General features: G+C 38.4%; 1 protein-coding gene across 7 annotated transcripts in view; it reads left to right on the forward strand.

Annotated features, from left to right (window-relative positions):
• The window catches only part of SASH1 (SAM and SH3 domain containing 1), a 1,308,454-nt gene extending 1,289,476 nt beyond the window's left edge, over positions 1-18,978 (forward strand). For all 7 annotated transcript variants that reach the window (XM_082250123.1, XM_082250126.1, XM_082250128.1 and 4 more), the window contains 3 exons: positions 6,776-7,716; positions 13,511-13,642; positions 17,697-18,978. In XM_082250123.1, coding sequence (XP_082106249.1) covers positions 6,776-7,716; positions 13,511-13,642; positions 17,697-17,957 — 1,334 coding nt within the window. In that variant the 3' untranslated portion in view covers positions 17,958-18,978. The remainder of the gene's footprint in view (positions 1-6,775; positions 7,717-13,510; positions 13,643-17,696) is intronic.
• The last annotated feature ends 1,146 nt before the right edge of the window (positions 18,979-20,124 follow it).

Below are 20,124 nucleotides of genomic sequence, written 5' to 3' on the forward strand. Positions count from 1 at the left end.
AATTTACAGCTCTTAAAAGGTGCTTTCTGCCAGAAGCATAGTTTATTATTATTCTTTAAGCCATTTGAAGATGAAAGGAGCTGAATATATTTCACTTAAAAGCAGATTATTATAGGAAAGAGATTGTCTCTTAACAACATAGTTTGATCTAGATTTGTTCATGTGTGTTCTGTGTAAAGATGCAAAAGATGAAATATGAAATGCTTGGTCAATTTTCCTAAACTTTGTATCATAAAAAAGTAGACACTTATATTTGGCAATAGGATTAACCCTTATTTTAAGGTAAATTTGACCCAATCCCTAAAATCATTTTCATAGCTTTCTAAATCTGCAGCTTTCAGTAAAATGATACTTGGTGATCCCGTCATGAAGTTCTTTGTTCATGCATTTTGTGTTATAGAGCGACAACTATCTTTCAGTTGTGTTCCTGTCCCATGTCCCATGTACCCCAAATTAGAAAACAAGTGGCCATGCATACATTGTGCAGTTATTGTCCACTATTCTCATTATCAGGAAACTTTTGGGAGCATGGAAGTGCAGTAGAGTGAGTGCATATAGACAGAAAGTCACTGAAAGAGGCTGAATAACATTAGGACACTGAGATGAAAACAATGATTTATGGAAAAAAAAAAATGTTTATGATGCACAGTACTTTAGCAAACTACTTGTCACCCAGTTAGTTTAGATAGTAAAGCTCTGCTTAATTTTTACACCAAGCAAATATTGATCATTTTCAGGAGGTCTCTTTGTATCCTGTACTCAGGAACTGGCCAGCACAAGGCTTTTAAACACTCTAAAGTTTGATATATTTCAACTTTTTATTCCTAAAGCTGGCCATACATGGATCAAAATTTAGCCAGTTCAGTGGGAAACTGGTGAATTTTAATTAATTCTTGGGCAGGGAGGTTGTACAGGCTACAGCCTGCAATGCTAATCAGTGCTTTTTAATAGCGGGGAAGTCTCCCCGCTATCAGAATATAAAAGCTCAGTGGGAAAGATTCCCCATCCACATTGAGTGTGCATATGGGGGAATCAGGTTGTTTTCAATTAGTTCAACCTACTGGTTGAACAAAAAAAAAAGACTCATCTATGGGCTGCTTTAGATTTAGTAGCTTTATTAGTTTTGTTTCTCAGTCTTTTTTTCCTCAGGTTTCAGGATGGACATTACCCAGGGGCGTAACTACAGAGGTTGCAGGGGTTGCATTTGCAACCGGGCCCCATGCTCCAGGGGGCCTTTGCTGCTCCCCTGTACACCTGGATAGGAGGGGCTGCGGGGGCAGCATGTAGAGAAATCACTGTCCTCCTTTTTCCTCCTGTAGTTGCAGGAGGAAAATGGAGGAGATTGGTTCCTCTGTATGCTGCCCCCGCCACTCCTCCTATCCAGTTCACTTTTGTTCTGCTGTCTCTGGGCCCCTGTTTGCTCCCCTGGTCCCCCCCCCCACTGTGCTTTCTCCCCCCTCCTGCCGGCTCCTGCAGGGGATGTGTCACAAAAGAGAGCCAGGAAGGGGTCGGTAAATATGTAATTTACCGGCTCCTTCCTTTTCTGAATGGACAGTCATAGTCAGTGACATTGTAAAAAAAAAAAATAATAAAATGATAAAAAAAATAATACAATTAAAATACCAAAAAATATAAACTGCTGACACCAGTGGGTGAACTTGCAGGATCGCAAAGGTCCCACTTGCGACCGGGACCTGGCATTCCACCACCGTGGGGTGGCCCCAAGAGGGCAGGAAGGGGGCCCACTGAAGAACTTGTGAAAGGGCCCTGCTGCTGGACCGTAATAAAGGGCCTTGCAACAAGAGTAAACGGCCCCAGGATCAGTGGGAAGAGCCCCAGGCTTGAAGGAAGGGGCCCGGCCAGGGGTCAAAGGGGCCCTTCATGGTTTCTTGCACTGGGGCCCTGAAGGTTCTAGTTACGCCTCTGACATTACCCACTGTGGAACACCCACCTGCAATGTACTGCAGACTGGTACTGTTACGTCCCTCCCTGCTACCAGGTTTAGGGTGCCCACTGTGATCGTACACAGCGGGAGTTTGTTAGCAGGCCCCGGCCAATGATTCACGATTCATCACAGCCCAGAGCCCTGTGTTGACAATCAACACAGGACTCTTTACAAAGGGAACTATTTCTCTGTTTCTTATCTCTGCAAAGCAGGGATAAGAAAAAAAGAGATACTTAGCAAATAGCAGCACATATTATACACATTAACACTTGTTAGGCACATATTTAACCTTGATTACCTGAGATGTTAACCCCTTCCCAGCCAGTGTCATCAGTACAGTGACAGTTCATTGTATTGTCACTGATCACTGTATTAGTGTCACTGGTGATGTCAGTGGCAGTTAGTTCACACCCAGTGTAAGTTAGTGTCAGATTTCTTGCTGCACTCTCACAGTTCCACTATAAGTCACTGATCACCGCCATTAGTAGAAAAAAAAAAAAAAAAGGAAGAAAAATTCCAGTATATATACACCATAGTTGCTATAGATGCTATAACTTTCACACAAACCAACCAATATACACTTATTAGGATTTTTTTTTTTATCGAAGACGTAACAGAATACATTTTGGCCTAACTTATGAAGAGACTTAGACTGTCTTTGTTTTTAGTTGGATATGTTTTATAGCAGAAAGTAAAAAGTATTGGGTTTTTTTTTTCCAAAATGGCCTGGTCATGAAGGGGGTAAAACCTCCTGGAGCTTAGGTGGTTAAACATGCCTGCCTTTGTTCATCTTTATTGCATGGGGGTGGAAAGATTAGTATCATGATCATTTGCTTGGAATGGCCCAAAAACAAAATCACCAATTTAGTTCAGTTATGTATTGGTAAACAGGTTCACTTTATATTGATACTAGAATAACTGGGAGGCATCTAAAACCTAAATATTCAAGACTTTGGTTGGCTTTTGTTCAAATTCAGGAAAAAAAGTCTATACTTTTTCATAGACATTTACATTTTTTCCAGACTTGCAGACAACCTCTGTCAGCTTGCATTTTAATGGACTCTGTATATTTCTGGACAGTTGGCAATCCTGACAGTATTACTTTATAGGATCTTGAGCAGCATTGAATATAGTTACACTCAGCACATACAATAACACTTGGGTGCATAGTATGAAAAAAACATCTTGGCACAACAGAAGAAAAAATACCAGGTCTATGCTTTTACTTCTATGAAAGCCCAGGTTCATTAAAAAGCTTTCACCACTATATGTTTTTCATACGATCATGATTCTGATATAAACCTCACTCTGGAAAAAATGTACATGCAGGCCTGTTAAGTCATTTTTTGAGCAGCTGACACCTGCTGACCAATTGAAGCAGCTATATGGCATTCTGCCACCCTGTCATTACACTGTATCTATTTTATTATACATCCTACATTATACCATAACTGGATTAAAGGAGCGATTCAAGCAGCATGCTGTCACATTCCTGCTAGTTTCCATCATTCCTGCAGGTTTCCAGGTGATGCTTTGTTACCATTACCATACAGGAAACACATTCATTGCAGAGCTGTTTCTTTAGACCAGCTAGCACGCAGCATATAGCCCTGAATGTTGTCTAAAACATTATGTAATAAAAAGGAACAAAGTAGCCTAAAGTAATTTTTTCTAAAAGCCCAAGAGAGACATTGTTGAACAAAATAGGAGATTAGAGATAAAGAGACTGTGGCTAAAACAAAATAATCGTCCTTCTTGAAGAGCATGCCTAATAACATGTCTATGGACAAATACTCTATTTTGAAATAAATGCATCTACTGTATGTTTGTTTTAGAGAAATTGTAATGTCCTTTTTAGGTTCAGGACAATATGTTATGTCACCTTAAAGCAATTTTTACAAATCACAAGCCTTTAGGGCTACCTTGTAGTAAACAGTTGTGAAAAGAGTGCTGCATAGATGGTAAATATGAGGCTATCGTATGCAAAATTTATAATAGTTGATTGCTAAAAAAAAAAAAAAAAAGGATTATCTTGTTTCTAATTTTGATCCAGCTGCCTATTTTTCTTTATGTAGGTTTGGTGGTAAGCTCTTAGGCACAGTAAATAGTTTCTCTGTATTTGTGCAAGACAGAAAATATTGAATGTTGGTTGCACTTTTTTTTTTATTTTTAATCAAGAACAGTTTTTTTGAGATGCCAACAACCATACATTTATAACAGGTGCATACATTTCTAATGTTACAAAAATACTATTTATTATACAAAGTTACAGACATATAGCTCCTATCGCCTCTGCGGTTCCTCCCAGGTAACAATATCAATGCCATTATTGGCGCAGCAATCTATCCAGTACCAAGTCCGCAGGGGCCAGGCCCAGAGTAGCCAACCATCTACCCCACACCTTCTCAAATTTGTAAGGGGAGCCCCTATGTTGATATATAATTTTTTCAATGTGCAAAGTATTACCCAACTGTTCAAGCCACATCTCATGCGTGGCAGGTTCAGATGCAGTCCAGTTTACTAACAAAAGTCTACGTGCCTGAAACAAGGCTCTCGCTGTCGCCTCCCCAAGACATCTGTCCTGGGTGACCGTATCAAGCATGCCCAACAAGCATTGTCTCAGATTCAAAGGGACCACTACACCTAAAGCAGTGTTTATTGTGGTCACAACCTTGGACCAATATCGGTGCAATTTGGGGCATCTCCACAACAAATGGATAAGGGTACGGGTTGCACTTTTAACTGAAGCTTTAGAGCAGTGAACACAGGGTTCAGAGTAGAATCTTTTACTCAGTATGAAATAATCTAGAGTTTCTTGACCTGGCAGATTGTATTATTTACTTTTTTTTTCTTCCAAGCTCATCTGCTACAGTCATGTCATCTTTCATTACACAAAGATGCAAACATTGACCTTCCACTAATTACTTAACAGGCCTGCCATGTATAAGAATTCTTCATAATACTTTGTTCATATGCTGATATTGTGTATGGCAGATAAATGCATGCAATGGAATAATAAATGACAAATAATGCAGTACAAAAACAAGTACAGTATGGTACAAATTATGATAAGAACATTTAGTAAGAGAAAAATGAAGGCCAAGAAAACCTCAAAAATTGTCTACCGCTTTTACAATGACAACCCATAATTTTCTATGTTTTTGATGGACCTGCTGATATCATAACTAATCCTCCAATATACATTTGTCAGTACTAAAATAGCTCACGTTCTGCAATGCAGACATCAAATGGTGTCTGCTCATATATTTAGATGCATTCTTCTGCAGTCTTGATGTCTGTAGTTTTGGGCTGATACATCCAGCAAGTTTTGAATGTTCTTCAGTAGTAGTAGTAGTAGTAGTGCTCAATAGTGACCCTGCCTCACTCTGATGGGCTAGTATATCAGGAACAGCTAAAAGATCATTACAGCAGCATGACGTTTAAAAGGTAGTAGAGACAATTTATTGGTAATAAACTGGGCCCCCACTTTCCTCTCACTCAGATAGTATTGAGGGACCTACACTCACCAGGCCACTTTATTATCTACACCTGTTGAATTGCTTGGTAACGCAAATTGCTAATCACCCACACCAGGTGACACTTCTGTCAGCTAAGAACAGGAAACTGAGGCTACAATTTGCACAGGCTGGCCAAAATTGGACAATAGAAGATTGGAAAAATGGTGCCTGGTCTGATGAGTCTAAATTTCGGCTGTGACATTCAGATGGTAGGGTCAAAATTTGGCATAAACAACATGAAAGCATGGGTCCACCCTGCCTTGTATCAATGGTTCAGGATGGTGGTGGTTGTGTAATGGTGTAGGGGATAGTTTCTTGGCACACTTTGGGCCACTTAGTAACAAAAAAAACATAATTTAAAATGTCATGACCTACCTGAGTATTATTGCTGACCATGTCCATACTTCTATAACTACAGTATACCCATCTTCTGATGGCTACTTCCAGCAAGATAATGCACGATGTCATAAAGTTTAAATCATCTCAAACTGGTTTCTTGAACATGACAATGAGTTCACTGTACTCCATTGGTCTCCATAGTCACCAGATCTCCATCCAGTAGAGCACCTTTGGGATGTGGTGCAATGGGAGATTTGGATCATGGATGTGCAACCGACAAATCTGCAGCAACTGCATAATGCTATCCTGTCAATATGGAGCAAGTTCTCTGAGAAATGTTTCCAACACCTTGAATCTATACCACAAAGAATTACGGCAGTTCTAAAGGCAAAAGGGGGTCCAACCCGATACTAGCAAGATGTACCTAATAAAGTGGCCAGTGAGTGTACTTTGACCACATAGTTTTGTTTAGAAAAATAATTAACTGATTATTAGCAACCAATGGTGTGAGGGGAAACAAGAAACACTGAAACAGATTTAAAAAAAAGATTAAAGAAAACTGCAACAAAAAAGATGTAGTTACCCATTGTAACCTATTGTTTATGGCCTAACACTATTAATAATAATAGTAATATTAAGCAATAAAATAATAAACTGCTAACAGCAGCTAAACTACTAGGTATAGATAAATAATGTCTAACACAAAAGACCATCAGATTTTTGTAATTTTTCTAATAAATCAAATATAAGATTTCCAATTGTGACTAAAGTTCTACTTAAAACCATTAAGTCATGCAAGGAAAGTTGGCACCTCATAAACTGTAATAATAGGGTTCGATGATGTATTTTCACTTTCTGCTAATTTTTTTGATGTGGTAATGAACACTTCTATATGTACTTACTGTATTAACTATAAAGTTTGACCTCCATTTCAAAGTAAATGTTATATACTGTAATATGTTTTTATTTATAGGCAAAAGTCCAGTGACTTCTCCATTATTGCCTAAGCCTTCCACTACTCAGCTCACGGACTACCCAGGTCTGAAGGTGGCCAGAGAAGTAAAACCGGGAGTCAGTGAAAATGTCGGACAGCTTCATGATCACACTTTCTATACAAAGTTAGTCAACCTTACAGGAACTAAAAAGAACAGAAGAAGTCTACCTGTTGGGGTCTGTGCAAATAATGAACAGGATGGGCGAAAATCTCTAAAGATCTGGCCAAGATCACACTCATTAGATAATCTTCAACAGGAAGGAAAGGAACTTCAGTGTATTAATGAAAACAAAGTTGTTATTTCAGCAGATAAAACAGGATCCGCTAATTGTTTTGAGGAAGGAACGGGAGATGTACATGACAAAATATCCTGCAATATGGACACTGTGGCACGTGACAGGGCTGTTGAGCGTATTGAAATTGCAAGGACATCTCATATACAAAGCCACGATAAAGACTGCACAGCCCAAAACACAAATGATTTTTCACAGGTATCTACGGACAAACCAATGGTAACCTCTGTAGAGCCCAGGGTCCCTGCAAAAAACCCTTCGCAACCTCCCCCAGTTCCTGCCAAAAAATGCAGAGAGCGATTTGCTAATGGGCTTAGCCATCCTCCTCTTAGTCTTACTATTTCCAATACTGAAGAATCTTGTCTTCCTGTTATAAAATCAGGCTTATCAGGACCAAATGAAAGCCCTATACTTCCTTCACAAGAGTGTGTTTCTCCAACCACCTCACGGCTATCATGGTTTCCTAATTCCCCAGATACTTCGCATGTTCCACAACATGCTGTAAAACTGGGCCCTGTGTCCGCCAGAAAGATGGCTGTTGCCAGAGGAATGGATCAGGAATTATTAATAGAAAACAAGCTGCAGGATGAGGAGATTGATCTTACAGAGGAACCGTACTCAGATAAGGTAAATAAAACTGCTGTCATTTATCTGCTTTCGGAAGCTGATATAAATTTTGTTTTGGTTATGTTTATTTGATGTCATGTAAATTCATGCAGACAAGAATAAAAAATTACATTTTGATGGTGTACCCATAGATCTTAGAAGATGAATGTAATGTATTGCATTGACCACAAAACTATTTAACCAAAGTCAAATAACCTTTTTTCTTAATAACCGCTATGTATACATAAAAGACAGTTGTCTGTTCAAACCATCCCTCCGTCTTACTCTATCCAGAATGCAAAAAAAAAAAAAGATTGTTAAACTTTTAAAATCATTTGTGCTGCGATATTTGGTGAAGTCTTTGATATACAGTATCTTTGGACATGTCTGTTTTGTCTTGCTAGTGAATAGCCATTGTCATTCTCTGATGTTCTTGAAAATCTTACTCTAGTATCCATCTGCCAAAAATTCAAATTGATGACACTCTTCTCCGAACAGCTTAATTTACACATCTTTGTAAGAATATTTGTCTGCTCCTAAATTACTACCATCTGTTCTAGTAATATACTCTTTATCTGACCAATGCAGCCACATATAGAGTAAACGGCATTACAAACACATTTTTTGTGCAAAGGAGCCTTAGTGCTACTCATAGGCTTCTTGGCCATGCATTGTGGACACTTCTCTGCAATGACTGACACAGGGAGAAGGCTCACCCCACAGGACTGGAGTGGCTTGTCTATGAGATAACTATTCTTTACACACAAAATAGTTAGCATAAGTGTTAAGCCTAGTACACACAGGCCGAATGCTGGGTGACATTGTGCGGTTGTATAAAAACCGGCCAACATTCGGCCCATGTGTATAGCAGCCGGTCCAACAGAAGGAATTCAGCCAGCTTTTGTCAGATGAGCATGATGGAAAACCAGCAGCCAACTGGCTCCTGATCAGCCCTCTCAGCCAATGTGTTCTGAAGGGGGGATCAGTGGGGGGAGATCACTGTGCTAATATTGGATTGTTAATACAGTGGCTCTGACCAGACCTGTCAGTTTTTTTTCCCTAAGGTTCCGTTCACATATATGCAAATTGGGTGCATTTTTAACTGCTTCCAACCTGCATAACATGTGAATCGGACTGGCTTTCAATGGAGCCGGTTCACACATGTGCAGGATGGCCGCAGTCAGTTTCTAAAAAGGGTCCTGTGCGATTTTGGGTCCAGTTGAGGTGCAAATTCAAGTAAAAATTCACACCTGGATTGCACCTGAACCGGTGAACAAAACCACACCGAACTCCGGACTGCAATCCGCAGCCGGACAAGTGTGAACCCAGTGATAGTATAAAGGAAAGGTCCCGTTTCTTTTAAATTTAATATATAGCATATATATAATTCCTAAACAGGCCATCATGTGCTTTTATTATTCGAGGTTACTTTCTATTTCAGTCTGAAGAAAGCCATAATTTAGTGTAAATGTAAATCTTTTTAAGCACTTACCCACTGGGCGCTTATACCCCCTTCCTAACCAAACCAATTTTCAGCTTTCAGTGCTCTCACATTTTGAATGTCAATTACTCAGTCATGCAACACTGTACCCATATCAAAGTTTTGCCCTTTTTTCACACAAATACACCTTTCTTTTGGTGGTATTTAATCATCACTGGGTTTATTTTTTTGTGTGATAAATGAAAAAAGACTGACAATTTTGTAAAAAAAAAATGTGCATTTTTCTTTGTTTCGGTTATAACATTTTGCAAATCTAGTAATTTTTCTTCATATATTTTGGCCAAAAGCTATACTGCTTCATATCATTGGTAAAAATGACCCAAATAAGTATATATAATTTGGTCTTTGTGAAGGTTATAGAGTCTACAAGCGTGCCAATCATTAAAAAATTGATCACACCTGATGTACTGATGGCCGATCTCATTCCTTGAGACACTAACAAGTCAGGACAGTACAAATATCCCCCAAATTACCCCTTTTTGGAAAGTAGACATTCCAAGGTATTTAGTTGGAGACATGGTAATTTTTTTGAAGTTGTAATTTTTTCTCACAATTTTTTGTAAAATGAAGATTGTTTTTTACCAATATGTCCGATTACCAAGTTATTTCTCACACACTGTATAGGCATACTTGCAACTACACCCCAAAATTCATTCTGCTACTCCTCCTAAGTATGGCGATACCACATGTGTGGGACTTTTACATACAGAGGCCCAACATCCAAGTAGCACCTCCAGGCATTCTAGGAGCATAAATTACACACATAATTTCCTGACAATCATACTTTTGAAAGCCGTGGAGCACCAGGACAATGGAAATGCCCACAAAACTACCCCATTTTGGAAAACAAGCACCCCAACACATAATCTAGGACAGTGTTTCTCAACTTCGGTCCTCAGGGCACACTAACAGGCCAGGTTTGCAAGAAAACTGAAATACATCACAGATATCATTTGCTGCTCAGTGACTGCAGTATTCTAGTCTGCATCTCCCCAAGTTAATACTTAAAATCTGGCCTGTTAGTGTGTCCTGAGGACCGGAGTTGAGAAACCCTGATCTAGGAGGCATTATGAGTCTTTTAAACATGTCATTTTTTTCCACAAGTTTTTTGGAAAATGTGGAAAGAAAATGAAAACGCATTTTTTTCCACACAAAGTTGTCCATTTTAGGATATTTCTAACACCTAACATGTACATAGCAAAAATCACACCCCAAAATACATTTTGTTACTCCTCCCGAGTATAACAATACCACATGTGTGAAACTTTTACACAATCTAGCCACATACAGAGGCCCAACATTCAGGCATAAAATTACAAATCTAATTTCCTGACTACCCATTACACTTTTGTGAGGCACTGTAGGGCACTGATAAGGACTGATGTGGCACAGATGAGCACTGACGTGGCACGGATGTGCACTGCATTGGCATGGATGTGGCACGGATGAGCACTGATTAGCACGGATAAGCACTGATTGGTATGAATGAGGCATGATTGAGGCACAGATGGGCATGAATGAGGCATGCTTGAGGCATGGGTGTGCGGTGCTTCAGTCTCCCTCCTTTCTTCGCATGCTGTGCTGATCGTAGTGTACAGCGTGCGAAGAGAGGAGGGAAATGAACCAGACATGCGCCAGTTTGTTGACAACTGATCACTTCGTCATTGGATGGAGCGATCACGTGGTAAAGAGCCAATGACAGCGGCGAACCCAGAGAGCACAGACACTTCTGTGTGCGTGCCTCAGGGGGCATGCAGGAAGAGCGATTCTGAAAGGACATCATTGTACTGCCTCCCAGAATAAGCCGACCACACTGTAGCTGTCATTTGGTTATGGCCTGGTCAGAAAGTGATTAAGATCAGTGTTCTAAAGGTCTGTGTTTAGTTGTGAACTCATACATCCTGATTCTTTAAACTGCAATATTGTTTAAAGTGGATGTGCACTTTTGCAGCCAAATTGGCATAACACCTGTTTTACATTTGTTTCAAATTCCCATTCACATAGTATACACAACTTCGAAAATATTTTAAAATCCCTTCTTACCTTTTTAAATATCTTTTCTAAAAAAAAAAAATCCAGAACTAAAAATAGCTTTCTTTTTCCTATAATGTGTATGAGGGGGACTTGAGAGTTATTGTTCAACATAATTAACCTTGTCTGTACTGTGCTGGCAGATCTCATTATCATCTGTAAACTAAATTGGAATATCGTCCTAACAAAGGATTAAATATTTAGAAGCTGGGCTTCTGCTCTTGTATGTTAATGAGGGCAAGCTCAGTGTGTCCCTCTTTTTCAATGGGGACAGAATCAATGTGAAATAGTTCAGAGTAGCTTGCAATCTGCACATAGACGTGCTTCAAACAAACATCCAAAAGATAGGACTTTGTTTTATTATTTGGAGGTGTACTGTGTAAATCATCAGAACACATAGCAAATATTTAGTGGGGTCTTCTCACATTTGACTGTAAACATGGAAATAAACTTTAGGGCACTTTAATTTGCACTTAGGCTGCATTCACATCTGGGCGTTTTGAAATGTGGGCAGAATTGCCCGATTCTGCCTGCAATTTTAAAACGCTTTGCTAAAATGACAAATCACACAATTCAAATTTCAGATGCCATTTATTTGAATCTCAGGAAACCGCATTGCACAAAGATTGCCACTCAAAAGAAGCTCCTAAACCTTTTTCGGGCGACAAGCTTCACGCAATGTGGTTTGCCGCGATTGCAGCATGATTTATTGCGAGACGATTGCAATAGAACCGCCCCACGTTTTTAGGTGCCATTAAGCCCTCATTCACACCTGTGTTATTTGTCATGCAATTTGACAGTTCCAAATCGCATGACAAGTCGCGCCCCATTGCCGGCAGTGGAATCTTTCATATTGCATTGATTATGAAAAAGGTTCCTGCACTACTTTTTTCCAATTTAATTGCGACTTGCATAGATTTCTGTTAAATGAAATCATCGGTGCAAATTACACTGATCTGTGGCTTTGAAATTGCACTGAAGGAGCACGAATTCAAAGCCCCACAAGTGTGGGGCTAAAATTAATGGTATATGAAATTTGCATTGTACAATTTGTCATTTTAGCAGAGCGTTTTGAAAAACACCCAGCTGTAAATGCAGCCTTAAGATACACTAAAGTGGCCTTTCAATCAATCTTATTGTATTTCATTTTAGCATACCTAAAACACTGCTTAGCACATTTTAAAGTGAAGCTCCATTAACCACTTGTCAACCGCTGCGGCAGGCTGATTCGGCTGCTCGAAACGACGTAGGGGTACGTCAAAAGGTGCTGGGGGTCAAGCGTGCGGTGCCCTTCTGCCCCCACTAGGCAGCGGGGATGCCGATCCACAGGACCGGTGACCGGTATTGCCGCTGGGCACCCATGATTGCTCCCTGCTGAGAGAGGACGGTCAGTTGTTGTAAACACGGCTGACCATTCTTCTCTGTGAAATGATCACAGAGCGCCTGTGATCCTTCTATATAGGACAGATCTCTGTGATCATTTCACAAGCCCATCCCCCATACAGTTAAAAAACCCTCCCTAGGCTCACACTTAACCGTTTGATCACCACTGTGTTAACCCCTTCCCTGCCAATGTCATTATTACAGTAACAGTGCATATTTTAAGCACTGATTACTGTAGTAATATCACTGGTTCCCCCAAAAGTGTCAAAAATGTTAGTTAGGGGTCCGATCTGCCTGCCGCAATCCCACTAAAAATCGCAGATCGCCGCTATTACTAGTAAAAAATAAATAAAAATTACATAAATATTTCCCCTAGTTGTAGACGCGATAACTTTTGCGCAAACCAATCAAGAACATTTTTTTTTTTACCAAAAATATGTAGCAGAATACAAATTGACCTAAAAGAATTAAAATTTTTTTTTTTTTGTTTATAGCGCAAAAAATAAAAATCATAGAGATGATCAAATACCACCAAAAGAAAGCTCTCTATTTGTAAGGAAAAAAAAGGACATCAATTTTTTTTCGGTTCAGTGTTGCACGACCGCACAATTTTCCAATAAAATAACGCAGTGGCGAATCGCAAAAAGGAAGTGCCGAATTTGTGTGATGAGGAAATACATTTGCAACCTATAAAAATCTGTGAATTTGGACTTTTTTGTTTAGTTGAAATATATGTGTGCACACAATTCACAAGGCCAAATCGCCTTGATGCCTGAGTTGCTGGATTCTTCACAGCTTAGACAGATCTGCATGCAAATACTCAAAAATCTGTTGGTTCTTACCCTGTTTCGGTTTCGTGGTGGTCATGAAAACTCACTATACCCTTTTCTCTTGTGGTAGCATGGTCGCTGTGGTATCCCAGAAGCCTTAGTGGAACGATATGCTGAAGACATAGGTCAGCCGGTAAAAGATGTTGCAGGCTGGATGGATGAGATTCGCGTTAGACATCTGAGAAAACAGCATCGCATGGCCGTAAGTGTTCCTTATGTGACTTTCTTTATTTTGCATTAGGTCCTCATTTTCACTTATAACAGCTACACAAATGTCTTTGATTCAAATCTATGCAGCAATCAATACCATATGCTATTTCACTCATTTTACGTATGTACCAGACTTAAAAGGAAAACCTTATTTAATTGCTACATAAATCCTGTTTAATCTAGTGCTTTACTCTTATTTAATTTACAAGTAAACCAAATAGAATTTTCTAATACTGACACAAAAGAACTTCATTTCTACACCCTTGCATCTGTGACAACAGTAAAGGGAATTTGTGCTCAATTTCTGTAATGCTTTTTCACTGCATGGGGTTTTGTTAAGAAACCTTCTCAAGCGTAGCATAGAGAAGAGCAAATGGGTATGATGGGAGTTCAGACTTTTCAGACTTCACTTCCTGTATGCTTGGTAAATGGAAGACTAGGTAAAAAAGCAAAGATCACAATGACAGCTCTGGAGCCTGCATTTAAAAAAAATGTCAGCAATAGCAGCTCCCATGTTTCCATCCATTCAAATTCACTCTAGAATAGAGTTAGTATTTAAAAGCATATACTGTATTCCCAAGCCCAGTACCAACTCTTGGTTAGTGAAAGTCCACAGAGGGACAAGGGGGGAATTGGGACTATGCAAATGTAAATATTGAAAAATGATATTCTAATAAAGATTTTTTATTAGTACAAAACACAGTAAAATACATCAATGAAGATCATTGTTGAGTAGGGTAAAAAAACCATGAAAGCATACAAAAGGACATGAATGTCTATATATACGGGAAATCCCCTAATACAGATACAATTACAGATGTCAGAGATAGTGGACACAAGCGCTGACGCGTTTCAACCTGAAGTCTTCTTCTGGGGGTAGATGTCCACTTTACACAGTTATCTACAACAGTTATATCAAGAGAGATAATGACTATGCAGACATTTAAATAGAAAACAATAAAACAGCAATAATAAAGCAAAATACAACAACCCATCAAACACTACTTACAGTGAATAGATCAACATATAAATGTAAATCTGTATATATGGTCTGGAAACCAACTCTTGATTATGTTAAACAAGGACAATGCCTAACTAGGAAAGAATTATAATTTATATTATATGCTGGGGCTACATTTTCTACCATTAGATAGAGCTACACAAAGTAGAGAAAACACTATGATGCCTATTCAGTAAATTAGCTTAACGCTAAACAGTACCAGATATAAATGACACAAATTAATGCAGTTTATTACTAGATCACTACATTAATTTTTTAAACTCAAGCAGTTTAAATGCCAAAATTTGATCTGGATTTAACCTGTTGAGTTAGTACAGCAGGGCTTGGAGAGTAAGAAGAAGAAGCAGTACAAGAAGACAATCTGTTCATGTGATGACCTGAGAAATGCTGGTAGGAAGAGAAAGCAAAGTGACAGAGAAAGAACTTCATCACTGTGCTGCTTCTCCTTTCACTGCCCAGTCACGGACTGGAGAAGATCTAGTACAATCTGGGCTCTGAGGAAATGGGTTGAATGGTGCTTACCATCATACTTAAGAACTATAGTGGCTGAAAATAGTAAAAAGTGCAGGGAAAATCCCTGGACTGAAACTAAATAATGCAGCAAAAGCCAAGTCTGTTCTTTTATCTTCATATGGGATGTTAATTTTATCTTTACATGGGCTGTTAATTTTATCTTATTTTTATCTAGAGTTCAGCTTTAAAGTACATTCAAATGCTTTTGTGTTTACTATAGTCAGATCAATGAATGATTAGTTTAAATTAGTTTATATGATTTACTGAACTCTGCAAATCTTTCGAATAAACCAGTTTGTCATTATACCTGTCATTATATTAAACAATACTTCAAACTGTAGACTATATTAATTTGCAGAGATATTTGTACAGTTTTAAACATGCCCAGGCAGGGATAAAATGCTTCCCGAGTACGTGGGTACTCTAGGAAAAGTTAGAAAAAAAGTATAATATACAGTGCCTTGCGAAAGTATTTGGCCCCCTTGAACTTTGCGACCTTTTGCCACATTTCAGGCTTCAAACATAAAGATATAAAACTGTAATTTTTTGTGAAGAATCAACAACAAGTGGGACACAATCATGAAGTGGAACAAAATTTATTGGATATTTCAAACTTTGTTAACAAATAAAAAACTGAAATATTGAGCGTGCAAAATTATTCAGCCCCTTTACTTTCAGTGCAGCAAACTCTCTCCAGAAGTTCAGTGAGGATCTCTGAATGATCCAATGTTGACCTAAATGACTAATGATGATAAATAGAATCCACCTGTGTGTAATCAAGTCTCCGTATAAATGCACCTGCACTGTTATAGTCTCAGAGGTCTGTTTAAAGCGCAGAGAGCATCATGAAGAACAAGGAACACACCAGGCAGGTCCGAGATACTGTTGTGGAGAAGTTTAAAGCCGGATTTGGGTACAAAAAGATTTCCCAAGCTTTAAACATCCCAAGGAGCACTGTGCAAGCGATAATATTGAAATGGAAGAAGTATCAGACCACTGCAAATCTACGAAGACCTGGCCATCCCTCTAAACTTTCAGCTCATATAAGGAGAAGACTGATCAGAGATGCAGCCAAGAGGCCCATGATCACTCTGGATGAACTGCAGAGATCTACAGCTGAGGTGGGAGACTCTGTCCATAGGACAAAAATAAGTCGTATACTGCACAAACCTGGCCTTTATGGAAGAGTGGCAAGAAGAAAGCCATTTCTTAAAGATATCCATAAAAAGTGTAGTTTAAAGTTTGCCACAAGCTACCTGGGAGACACACCAAACATGTGGAAGAAGGTGCTCTGGTCAGATGAAACCAAAATCAAACTTTTTGGCAACAATGCAAAATGTTATGTTTGGCGTAAAAGCAACACAGCTCATCACCCTGAACACACCATCCCCACTATCAAACATGGTGGTGGCAGCATCATGGTTTGGGACTGCTTTTCTTCAGCAGGGACAGGGAAGATGGTTAAAATTGATGGGAAGATGGATGGAGCCAAATACAGGACCATTCTGGAAGAAAACCTGATGGAGTCTGCAAAAGACCTGAGACTGGGACGGAGATTTGTCTTCCAACAAGACAATGATCCAAAAAATAAAGCAAAATCTACAATGGAATGGTTCACAAATAAACATATCCAGGTGTTAGAATGGCCAAGTCAAAGCCCAGACCTGAATCCAATCGAGAATCTGTGGAAAGAACTGAAAACTGCTGTTCACAAATGCTCTCCATCCAACCTCACTGAGCTCGAGCTGTTTTGCAAGGAGGAATGGGCAAAATTTCCAGTCTCTCGATGTGCAAAACTGATATAGACATACCCCAAGCGACTTAGAGCTGTAATCGCAGCAAAAGGTGGCGCTACAAAGTATTAACTTAAGGGGGCTGAATAATTTTGCACGCCTAATTTTTCCGTTTTTTATTTGTTAAAAAAGTTTAAAATATCCAATAAATTTCGTTTCACTTTATGATTGTGTCCCACTTGTTGTTGATTCTTCACAAAAAATTACTGTTTTATATCTTTATGTTTGAAGCCTGAAATGTGGCAAAAGGTTGCAAAGTTCAAGGGGGCCAAATACTTTCGCAAGGCACTGTAATTGATCTATAAATCCTGTTATGTTGTTTCTTTGAGCAATACATATTTTCAGGCTTTAGACTGCAAATTGTTTGCGTTACACATAATGACATACAATTGGTTTATCATAGATGTGATTGTATTAGATGATCTTTTGTTTAAAAACAATGATTTAACCAAACCAAGAAAGATTGACTTGGTTTGATTCTGCCAGAACTGATTTTCCAATAAAAATGTTTGTTTATTCATTAAATCAACCAGTAAGTGCAATTAAACAACTGTATTGTTGCTTACATTGCTTGCATAAATCTGGTACCAATAAAGGCTTTTGGGAAGCAATAGTCATTTTTACAGCAATATTCATTTTAACAAAAAGCCAAATTATGTTTATATGTGAAGCCTCCGCTGTGTTTAATTTAGCATTCTTGCCAATCGTCCTCTTTGCAGATACCAAGTGGAGGCCTAACAGAGATCTGTAGAAAACCCATATCTCCTGGGCATATTTCATCTGTTTCCGACTGGCTTATATCAATTGGCCTTCCTATGTATGCACGCCCTCTGTTAGAAGCTGGATTCACGACATTAAATAAAGTGCCTGCTCTCTCACAGACTTACTTACGAGGCATTGGAATAAAAGAAGAGAGACATATAAACAAAATACTAGAGGCTGCAAGACTTTTAAAGACCATAACACCAGAAGCAGTTTAAATTGTGGAACTGTATTTGGACACCTGCTTATACAAATAAATATGGTTGCCAGTACACAATGAACAATAAAGCACGATTTTCAGATGGAGTCTTTAGCTTGCATGACGTCACGGTGGCAGAGCTTTGGAATCCGTTCAAGTATATGCATTGCAAGTTGCAATTCGGACTATTCCGTGCATCTAAAAGACCTGCGAGGCTGTGGATAAAGAGGAGTGCTTTACAGTATCTACACACACTTGTCATTTTCTTACTTTCAGATCTGAGGACATACCTACAACAGGCCAACATATTACATTAAATTTAAATGAACATTTGAAAAACGAATGCAAATGTGCTTTTACATATTATTAACAATAGCAATTGATGTGGCTTAACTGCAGTAACAATCTTATTTTGCCTTAAATTCTTCATGTTCAATAATGATTTTTAAGCAAAGTCTGTTTATTCAGTTATAAGAATACATCATCATCAATAGTGGAATGTGTTTTCAAAAGCAAGAGTTTTGCTAAATGCCATGTCGTCCTATAGTAACTTTCACTTGTACGAGAAACCATTCGAAGTCTGTGCATTATCAGTATTATTTCAGGAAAAGTTAACAATGTAACTAGCAGAGGGTGGTTTACAGGGTTACTTTTCATTATATGATAAAAACCAGGTGCAGCAAGTGATTTCAGCAACTGGATTGCTAAACTTTTCAGTTTCTGATACCGAATGCAAACCTATATACTGTACGTTCCCAAAAGTGAAGGAATGAAAATGTATGGGTAGCTTAATCTGTTCACATTAGCAATGAACATGTATACACCACCTGTTAGAACAGGGATTGTACTAAGACTGGCTATAAAGGGAAACCATGAGAAGGGATTTACAATTTTTGGGAATATATAGCCAACAAATGCCCTATGTATGTTAAAGCACAATGTGGGGATCTTGTGGTCTGTGGCAACCTCTTCATTGGCTTAACCCATATGCCAGCCATGTTTGTCAAGCAAGATCCAGATCCATTTAATTTAGTCTCTTGTTCAAACAACATAGTATTTGATAAAGCATTTATACAGAATACTGTATGTAGTATTCTGTATGATAAAATCCTGTTACAACAAACCTGCCTTGACAGGTATGCAAGGATAATTCTGAGAATTTGGTTAATCTGATGCAACACAGAAAAAATGTATTTCCTTCTGTATAACAAACAATTTAATTACTTTGGAAGTGCAGATGTTTAAAACAGTAAAAAGAAAAAAGTAAACTGTACAAGTAGGATGGTAAGCCTGTTCATCCAGAATATAAAACAGAGAAATCTCATCTGAGATAACAGGCTATGCTGCAATTACTGCCTTCTTCAATCATCTGGAGAAAGGCCAAAAATCGGATGGCAGCATTTGTCAGATCTAATGATATGATTCTTTAACTGTTCTAGACTGAGCTCAAAAAAAAGATTAATTTTACAATATCAAATTGTATTTTTTTTTTCAATAATATATACCGTATATTCATAATACATTTTAAACAGGGTTACAAAGAGCATTTTTATGTTATAAAAATGATATGGATGTGTACATTTTGAAATTAAGTTATACTGTACATCACCTAGAGAACTATTGAGACAGTTATGAAGTCAGTACTTGATGGATCACTCATTTAGAAAGTCACCACTCATTCAGCATGACGGCCAAGTGAGTTAGGTTAAAAAAGACCTATATCAATCAGGTTAAACCAAAAGACATAATGAGACATATTAAAATCTCACGCACCCACAATCCTAAACCCTTGATTGACCCAGAGCAAGGCAAAAAAAACCCTTATAAAGAATAGTTGAATTTGCTACAGCAGGGAAAAAAATTCCTTCCTTATTTTTTTAATGCAATCTGATATTCTCAGATTAACACTCTCTAGTGTCACTGCTTATAGATTTTAATAAACTATTCTATTTTGTGCACTTAGAAACAAGCAACTGGTATTTTTAGCAGAGGTCAGCAGTGCTCTACATAATCCTGTCATTACAGGTTTCCTTAAATATTCGAAGCATTGGGAATCATTTACATTTCCATCGATGTAAAGATTTGGGTAAATATATGTATATGTTCAACCAATCAGTAAACCTGTCTATTAATTTAAAGTGGATGTATCAGTCTGAACATACAGTTTTACTTTTTATCTGACAGGA

Source organism: Pelophylax lessonae (genome assembly GCF_965119305.1).
Source record: "Pelophylax lessonae genome assembly, chromosome: 3".
Lineage (NCBI taxonomy): Eukaryota > Metazoa > Chordata > Amphibia > Anura > Ranidae > Pelophylax > Pelophylax lessonae.